Source organism: Varanus komodoensis, unplaced genomic scaffold (assembly GCF_004798865.1).
Source record: "Varanus komodoensis strain SLA01 unplaced genomic scaffold, ASM479886v1 scaffold2, whole genome shotgun sequence".
In the NCBI taxonomy this organism is placed as follows: domain Eukaryota; kingdom Metazoa; phylum Chordata; class Lepidosauria; order Squamata; family Varanidae; genus Varanus; species Varanus komodoensis.
In genome coordinates this window covers 45,598,516-45,608,230 of record NW_025335568.1, presented here as the reverse complement: position 1 = coordinate 45,608,230, position 9,715 = coordinate 45,598,516, and the positions used below count along the sequence as shown (strand labels likewise).

The following is a 9,715-nucleotide window of genomic DNA, read 5'->3' as shown; positions in this document are numbered from 1 at the left end:
ATAATAATATATAAACACCATCCCTAAAAGAAAATAATAGAAAATTCGGCGAGTTAGATTTTCATGCTGATCCTCAGTTGTTTAGTGCTTCAGATATAAATTATTCTATACTATATATGCTAGTTCTTTTATGGATCACCATATATACGCCACCAGGAACTATCAAAAACAGAGTACAGTTTTATTTGCTAACAGGAAATAGGTTCAACTGTACACAGAGGGTTTTCGGAGTAAGCATGCATAAGATCAGTAAGTCATTAGCATTGTACTGATCTGCAAAACCACTTTGCACTCTAAAGTCTTTTTCTTTAAATGATCCATGTGGTTAGGATGGGAAACTCTTCAGAGGTACATTTAATATAGGTCTACTTTATTTCAGAGCTGGAGATTGAGTTACACTCACGTACTGAGATAAGATACAGAGAAGGCAGTGGGCCTGCAGGTTCTGTACAATGCTGTTAATTTGCTTGGCTCAGTGGCTGAGGCCTGTTAAGCCCTTGATAACCAGCTGGAATGTGTTCTGGATAACCCTGGACAGCTGGAAGGAGAAAGGGCCAGTCCCAAATTAAATTAAGAGGTGTAAAATGCTGTGAGAAGAAAAACAAATTGAGATGGTGAAAACAGGTGCCAACTGACACTTACTCCATATTCAGTCACACTTTCTTTTCTCACTGTGTGATTAGCAGCTAAGCTGAATTAGGACAGATTTCATGCTTCTGTAACCTCCATGAGTACCCTTAAAGAAAAAGGAAAAACACCTGCAGGTAGATGTTTTTCCAAAAAGCCAAAAACAGTAAAATCCCAAACTACTGTTGAACCAGCTTTGTAACAATGATATGCTTTTCAGAATTAAATAGCAACACGAAACTCACACTGATGGATCCCTAGCTAAGTCACAACTTACTGCAGTGTTATTTTAAAAAATGGATTATATGTGTAAAATGAATCTAGAAATAACTTTCTACTGTTGCGTCTTTCACTTGCTCTTGAATTATCTTTGGAGAATCATGAGCTCTTTAAAATGATTTGTATAAAAGTGTAAAGATGCTGGAATAGTGTGAATTGAAGGACACAGAGAGAAAGTGGGATCTCTTATTTTGCACATGAAAGAGGTGAATTCACAGTGTTACTTTCAAGTGGAAAATATACCAAATATATCACTTTGTGTACAGTAACAGAGAACTCCTGATCACTCATCTCCATTAGCTTGCATTCATAACATTCTAATTACACCTTTTTTATTGCTTGATTTATTCCATTTATATTCCACTATAACTAGTCCGAAGACTCTCCAAGCAGATTACAACTTTACATAAAATAACATCACATTTTAAAACACATAAAAGCAGCATATGATAAAATAGAAGACTATACAGTTGAGGGGTCAAGTATCAGTAAGTTAAACTATATTAAAAGTAAAAGCAGTATGAATATCATCATTGTATAAAAACAATTGTCAAAATGTCTGGAGAAGACAACTGTTGTTGCCTGATGCTGAAAAAATTGTGAAGATGGTGCCAAGAGAACTCCTTTCAGAAGGCCATTCCGTAAATGGGGCGCAGTCACTGAGAAGGCCCCTCTTCTATTAGCCATCCTCTTTACCTCCTTCACGGGTGGCTCTGGCAGAAAGACCTGACATATATCACTTATCTCTTACCTATGTTTTTATTATCTGTTTCTTTGACTTGGTATGTAATTTAAAAACAGAATTTGTCCCTATGAATTCTTTTCTTGACTAGCTGGGTAGAATAGAAAGGTGCTCCTAAACCATTTACTACGGGGACAAACAAGTGCATCTTGGCAGTGCTATGATATCATGTTATCGAAGATAAATGTGAAACAGCTGGGATTTTTATATATTTCAAGAAGAACAATAGTTCTGGCATGCAGAGCCAGCTGTTCTGAAAATAAAACCTAAGGAGAAACCCAAGGAATATTTCTGCACTGAAGATTTACAATACTTTATGGAAGGCTTGCTATTATTTATAGCTAATCTGGTTGGTTCGCAGGTGCACAAATGGTTGAGATTCATTAAGTATACTTGTGATAAACTGATAAATTGGTGCCTATTATGTTTACATTTCCCCAAAGAGTAATTTTTAATCTGAGACTTCAAATCACAGTTTGGTTGGTTATCTGAGCAAGAACAAGGCCCTTTAACATGGTATTTCCACACAACTCCCATTGCAGCAGCTCTTCTGCTATGGCTTAATATATAGTAACCAATGACTATGTAGAGTTAGTAAATAAGACAAACTCAAAGTTTTCTTGTTAATACTTTATTAGTGTACTTTTCCAAGCGTTTGTTGGACAAACATAATACAAACTCCAAATAAAAAGAGTCTGTCGCTTTTCAGAGAGAGAGACCATGGCATTCCAAATTTGTTTTCATTCTTTGTTAAAGAAAATGGGGAAATATTGATAGAACCATTAGGCACACAGTTGACACATACTGTACAATGATATGCACAAGTCATTTAACAGCTATATTAAGATGTGCTCTTTAGATTTTGCTCCTTGTAATGTAAGAACCATGCTCATTTGAGCACAGGAATAGGGATTTTCAAGGAGTGAGAAACCAGACTTTTAAAACAAGTCCTTAAATAAGCCAACACAGCAGCAATAACAGAATATACATTGTTGGTTAAGACAGTTTACCCTTGATCTCAAAACCTTAAAAACTTCCTCTTTTTTGTACAGTTATTCAAATACACATGCATTACATGAAAATATTGCACTAAAATTAAAATTGAGATTGTGGAATTTGTACTTTACTTTTAAAAATCACTACACATTCTGGTAGCATTTAAAATTAATTTATAGCAAACACCAGAGGCAGAAGCTTGAGGATGAACCATACGACGTATTCCACCTTACTGTTCATTCTCTCTTAATTAAGGCTAAGTGCATTTTTGTTGGACAATGGCACATTTATTTTCAGAGGTTGGTCACAGCTTTCTTGGGCATGTCTGGCTAACTGCGTGCTGCATTTACACAATCAATTTTGAGGGTGCTTGGAAGGGTGCAAATGACAGGGGTCATGGTTGGTATAATGTTGATGAACAACATGTGTATTATATATAACAGATCAAGAAGACACACCAAAGTGTGGCTTCTGTCTGCAGGCAATCTCTAAAATTAAATACAGATGACAAAGCCTTATGCGCAATTATGTTAGAAGAAATTACATGTTGTTATGTTTCATTTACATGAAGATTTTATGGATATGTAGTCAATTAAACAACTGAGCATAATCTTAAAGCCCAATGGAAATGATGAAAGATATACTACATGGTTTATTAACTGCTCATCATTCCTACTTTGACATACGATAAATTAAACTGAATAATCTAGATGTATTAATTCGAACTCAAGCCATATATATATATTAGCACTCTATTATGACTTGTTTTAAATCCTGGCAGGTTTCCTGTATCCAATGTTCCATGCAGTTCATGGTACTCTACTGCCTTGCTGAATCATACAAACATGAAGAGGTGGTATTTATCTAGGTTTTATTGAATGGTAAATCTGTATGGATCCTATGACTTCAAAAAGCAGGAGGGGGCTCATATGATGGAATACCTCTCCATACAAAAACAAAATCCTTGCCTATAAAACCAGCATATTGCAGGAAACCTTAGCAAGAACATTTTTCCTGACATGCTACGTGCAGGGATTTTTTTTTCTTTTTGTAAATATATGGATGGTGATCATTCAAGCAAGTCCCCATCTGCAATCCAAAGCAGTATTTCTCACACAGGTTAATCACCTGAGTGAGAATTAGGCTGTAGACTGAAGTTCAGAGGAACAGAAATGTTTAAAAATGTGTGTGAGAGTGTTTCATGTCAATTGTCACTTCTACTTAAAAACATGGAGAATGGAACAAGGAATTGATGCCTCATGCATCTTATCTTAAGCTGTCCTGATACTGGTAAAAAGGATTGATTTATATTGTAAAGACAGAACAAAACAATTGCACCTGAACACATTTATTGTAATGTAGGCATTAAAATTTATTATAGCATGGCCAATATTGATCAGATTTTATGGAATCTAAGTAAGAGGGGTAGGGGAACTAGAGCGCAGGCCTTATACAGATGGCTACTCCCCTCTGGACTTTCCCCTTTTCTCCTCCAAGGTGTCAATTATCTTTACCTGATTGTAAATTGCCAAATGGAGGAATTTAGTAGCAAGTACATACTGCATTTATACCCAAAGATCTAATATATTGTCCACAGATTAAAATCAGACTTCCTTCAAAAATACGGATTTAATATCAAAGCATTTCATGTATATTCTATGTTGGATGTTTTTTGTATATCTTGGATGTTTTATATTTTTTTAACGGACTATGTAGCAGAACATTCAGAGATTTATAACCAATATATTGTATCTCCCTGGTAGTGGAAAGTGTTCATCAAGGAGAAAAGGAGGCTTTGTGTCCAAGATAATTTAAGGCTAAGCAAGTATAGTTAATTATTACTTCATTCTCAGTTAGACATTTTATTTGGAAGTAAAGAGGATAGACAGGGGGAATTTTGTGTAGAAGAGGTTTCTTTATTAAAATTTTACATTATGCAAAAAATAAAAAAGATTGTTACTTAAAAAAATACTGTAGTTGTGTCTCTTATTTTCATATATACACTATGGTGCATCCAGGAATTTGCAATTGTTTGCGTATGACTGTTCGATGAAGTCATTAAGATTTTTATGTCAGTATGAAAGTTATTTTAGCAATTTACCAGCTGAAGTGACCATATGTAAATAAATCTTAGTGTGAATTTTAATGGAGTACAATCTTTTTAAATAAAGTCTTAATCTCAAGAGCAATGCATTTTGCTTCCCTTCCCCAGACTCCTGATAAATGTGGTAATTCCTTGTCTTAAGCATCTTCATTTCCCTATGCCAAGTGCTATGTTGAGTCTTCTCCATTAAAGTCATAAGCAAACTACAAGGATTATAATTTAAGAGCAAAACAAGACCCTTAAAAAAGCTAATGCAAACCAATGTGTGTTTTTCTGTACTTTTGCCCTAACCCACCAAAATAAACCCAGCCAAGATAAATTGTGCCTTGGATGCTTCACATAGCACCCAAATTTGAAAGTTTAGGATCCCTGCCTTCCTGTATCTCACACTTTGCACTTCAGCTCCACGGCTTTTTATGGCTGACTAGCTGAGGCACTTCAGATGGAGGGCAAAGGAGGCTGGGGCACTGTCAGGATAGCTCCCCTTCTGGCCCCTTCAAACACAGATTTTAGCCGATCTTTAATGTCAATTGCTCAAATTCAGAGGCAGTGGGCATTTTTTCCATTTTGGCTGCAAAGGAGAGGAAGGGGAATCAACATACAGACCCCACAGCTCCAAGATGGTTGCTCTGCCTCTGATCTCAGCTCTGAGAATTCAAATTAGCTTATGGCCTCCTGGACACTTTCTTGCAGCCATAGGATCACTCTTTTAGTAGTGTTGTTTTTTTAATTCAGAAAAGTGAAGTTAATGTGGCTTTGTCACCTATTACCTCAACCTTTAGTTAGCAAATGTAGTTTTGGGGAAATTATAACATTTCTCAGAATCACCTGTTCCAGAAGACTGCTCTTCATATTATCTCAGTCTTCTCAGAGTTGCTGACCATGACCTACAAGGCCTCAACAGTCACGAATGCAAATCGAATCGCACCTGATTTTCACATTGCACAATCTCCCAGATCCAAGCAAAGCAGCCAAGTCTTCCACTGCTATCACCACAGATGTGTTCTACTTATCCCTCAGTGGACATGGTCTAGCACTTTTCATTGCTGGCAATCATTGATTCTGTCAGGAGTGGAAGGAACAGACATTCTTACAGAATGGGCAAGTATTCTTCTCAATGTTGCATGAAGATGCACCAAATCATTTAAGACACATGAACCCAGTTCACGGTAGTGGTTGCATTAGAGACGAAGGATGAGAAGAATCACATCTCTTACAGATGCATTTATAATCTAATATGTGACACTAAAAGACTGGTGCAGAAATAACAGCATGAGAGTTTTAAGCCCCAGAGAATATGCCCAAGTCCTGGGCAAATGGATACCAAATTAATAGTTTGGAGTGTCACCTTTTCTGTAAAAAAGGTGCTTGCGTAGATTGTAGTCTTTGCTTATATCGCTCCATCTGCTTTGAGCGTGAATGCAGTTTTTTGAAGAGATCAGGGAATTCCTTTGCTGGAAATAAGGTTTCCAAGAAGCCTTCCAGAAAGACAAACACCATCCTCTTATTTAGCTGAGTATGCTGAAACATTTCAAAGACTCGTAGAATGCCTTTCCTTGTTGTCTCAGCACCTAAAATATGCTTCAATTCATCTAGATAAATCACAAAATATGGTAGTTCAGTACAGTAACAGCTTTATCTTTACATACACCTATACTTACTGTAAAATTACTGATCAAAATTACAGAAGTTTAAAATAGGATGTTGAAAAAATGGATGGCATTATTTTATTTAATATTTTTATATACTGTTCCTTAGAGGACACACCCAAAACAGTGAGAGTCATACTCTCCTACCTTCTGAATAACCAAGAGTGAGTTGGTTGTTCACTGAATAACCACACTGAATAACCAAGATTGGGTCCACCATAGGTTGCCTGCCATTCTTGTACCCTCTCCTTGCAGTGTCTGTGAGCTCTTTTTCCATCACAGCTTTTTCTGTTTTTTTTTTCCCTTGTATTTTACTCCAAGTTGACAGTAAATAATAGCTCTCCAAAGCGCAAAACCAGCACATTGGATGGGCTGTCACTGGTTTGCTACCCACTTTAAAATAGATGAAGTACAAACCCTTCTCACAATTTTATACCTTCTTAAAATCTACCTGTTGGGGGTCGAAAATGGACAGATTTCATGGCAGAGGTTATAGGCCAGTGATGGCGAACCTTTTAGAGACTGAGTACCCAAACTGCAACCCAAAACCCACTTATTTATCACAAAGTGCCAACACTACAGTAAAACCTGAAAACTGAGGTTACAGTTTTAGAAAAAAAACCCCAACTCACAACCAGTCCAAGCAAATATATATATTCTTGGCAGTGCATTGACTGGCCATGCAAAAGCTCGGATGAGTCGCGGCTTGTGACATCACAGACTGGCACCACCACTCCTTTCCAAGCATGCACATGGCCCCTATGTACACTGTTATTGGATGCTTGACTGCTGGGGCGATGCTGGGGCAACTTGGCTTGCGTGCCAACAGAGAGGGCTCTGCGTGCCTGCTGCGGCACGTGTGCCATAGGTTCACCACCACTGCCCTAACCCTACGCTGGTGCACTCCCCTAACCCTATTAGGGTTTTCAGAAACTGCATAAATGTGTGCCAAGTACAAAGTGGAGGCTTGGATTTTGCACAATTTTGACAATAACCTTCAGAAAATTCATGATAGCAGCAGTGGAGTACATGAATATGTGGTAAGGGGAAAATGCTTTTCATGTTAAGCTTCAACAAAAATGACTGAAATCCAGTGAGTTGGCCCCAATTTGCACAAATTGTACTAGAGATATGTAGTTCCAAATTTGCACAAATCTATCAAGCAATTTTAATGGAAGCTAAAGCCTTCATCAACTTGACCCAGCTTTGGCCATGGTGTTGTCAATGTGTTAAAAGTACATCGAGCTGAAATGAAATGGACTTTCCAGTGTTACACAGCCTTAAATTTGACAGCTGTCAGACTAGTCATACCATCTCGAATGTGCCACTTGGGCACTTTGAAGAGGGGCTGCTACTGGCTATTAAAGTGGAGATAAGGAAAGGAAATCTCTAAAACAAAAAATGGGGCAAAGGAAGCTATCGAGGGAAAGGGCTTGCAAATGTGGAGGGGGCCACTGAACAAGTGATGGTTAGTCCACCATGCCAAGTGGGCATCAGTTTGGTGGCTGTTACCGCAGCAGACCAGACAATCTCAGTAAGAGTGGCAAAGGATTTTGCTGCTCATGCCAACCTGCTTCACACAACAAATACCTGGGTTTGGATGGCATGACAACCCATTGTGGGTTCAACAAGCTCCAAAACATGTAATGTGTGATTAATGAGGCTTGCTACTCATAAATAAGCCACCCTGCAGGAAACTATCTGGGCTAGCAGAGGAATACACTCATTATGGGCTGTTACATCATACCAGCCTTGTCAGTAACTCTCATGGCTCAGAAATTCTCTACAATAAACATTTCTTTAGAAAGTAGGAATTCTCAGTCAGCCTGCTAATATGCCATTAAGGCTGTGCTTATTTAAAATTGTCACAATTGCGGTTTTGCCCCCACTTAAACTCAAGAAGCAATTTATTTAACACATTTTGCATACCTGGCATCATACCCAGTAATTTTGTTTTGCTAGCAATTCTTGTTCGCATCCTGATGGCATTGTCTCTGCGGGGAACAGCCTCAGCTAAAATGCCATTTGGCCAGAAGGCATCTCTGTAAGCAGACAAGTATACTGGTAAGAATGAAAATCATGCTGTAGTTATAATTGGAAAATGTACTGTGCATCAGTGTTGCACATGCAAAAATTAAGCACTATGCTAATACCTTGGCTCAGCCAGTTTGCATGCATTCTGAAGCACTGGCTGTGCAAGAATGGTTGGCTCCAGGGTAGGCAGCTTAAGCAAGCAGCTGTCTGACCAAAATAGACTGAGGTTGCAGGGCTAGCACAATGCTGCAGTACCGCTATGAAATGGATGGCATATGCAAAGATAGCTAAGGTCCAGCTCAGCAAAGGATGCTGATAATCGGATATACATTATTAAGCAGAACAGTCAAGTGTTGATCGGAGCAAAGGTATGTGCATGTTGTTCAAATACCTGAATGTTTTTACAAATCAGTTTTTTACAAATCACTTTGAACTTAAATATGTGTAAAAAGCACATACCTAAACCGTTTAACTGCATCTGCTACTTGTTCTGGTGATGTCATCCAATGAACATGATCAACTATTTTTCTGAAATACAAAATATTCTTGGTTTAACGGTTTTAAATCAAGCATATTGCTTTCACATATTGGCTTGGATCCAGATTAAATTTAGGTCCCACTGAAATCAATGACACAAGCTTGCTATGCTTTGAGTGGCATTGATTTCAATGGGCACTAAATTTAACTGGCTTTGTTTGAATAAAATCTAATAAAAGGAAACCCTAACCGCAACCCCTCATATTAGAAATCTTGATGCAGAAGTAGTTAAAAGGGAACAGAGGCAGAGGAATAAATGCACTACTTCTCAACACAAGAAACCTGCTGCTGCAGCGGCTGTTATGGCATGTTTCCATGCCTTTATCAGAAGATGCTTACACCATGAGAAGATGCTTAGATGAAGCACAGCTCTGCAGGACTATCATAACACAGGAAACTCTTATATTGTGTCAGTCCTTTTGACCAGTAAGACCAGTAGTATACAAGATTGGCTGACAGTGTTCTCGAGGATTTCAGGCATGGGTTTTACCTTTCCTAAGTAGAGATGTTGGAACATTTTGCATGTCCAGCATGTGTGCTACAACCCCACAAATTTCTACCTATTTCAGCAACAGAATATTTTAATAAATGTCTCTGTTAAATAAGCCTTTGCAAGTACACCCCACAAGATTTCTGTGAGATACTGACCCAGGTTGCAAGGATTCTTAATAAGTCATGGTGGTTCATTAATCAGTATCACACCTGCCACCCAATTTCCCTGATTAGCCTCACCAGGCATAACTGCAA

General features: G+C 38.1%; 1 protein-coding gene across 6 annotated transcripts in view; it reads right to left on the bottom strand.

Annotated features, from left to right (window-relative positions):
- Nucleotides 1-2,263: 2,263 nt before the first annotated feature.
- Nucleotides 2,264-9,715, bottom strand: part of SNX13 (sorting nexin 13) — an 89,455-nt gene continuing 82,003 nt past the window's right edge. For 5 of the 6 annotated variants that reach the window (XM_044429361.1, XM_044429365.1, XM_044429363.1 and 2 more), the window contains 4 exons: nucleotides 8,891-8,959; nucleotides 8,327-8,439; nucleotides 6,097-6,340; nucleotides 2,264-5,810 (listed from right to left, as the gene is read on the bottom strand). In XM_044429361.1, the coding sequence (XP_044285296.1) occupies nucleotides 5,789-5,810; nucleotides 6,097-6,340; nucleotides 8,327-8,439; nucleotides 8,891-8,959 (448 nt within the window). In that variant the 3' untranslated portion in view covers nucleotides 2,264-5,788. Of the gene's footprint in view, nucleotides 5,811-6,096; nucleotides 6,341-8,326; nucleotides 8,440-8,890; nucleotides 8,960-9,715 lie in introns of those variants that run through there. The other variant, XR_006414616.1, reaches the window with a different exon arrangement.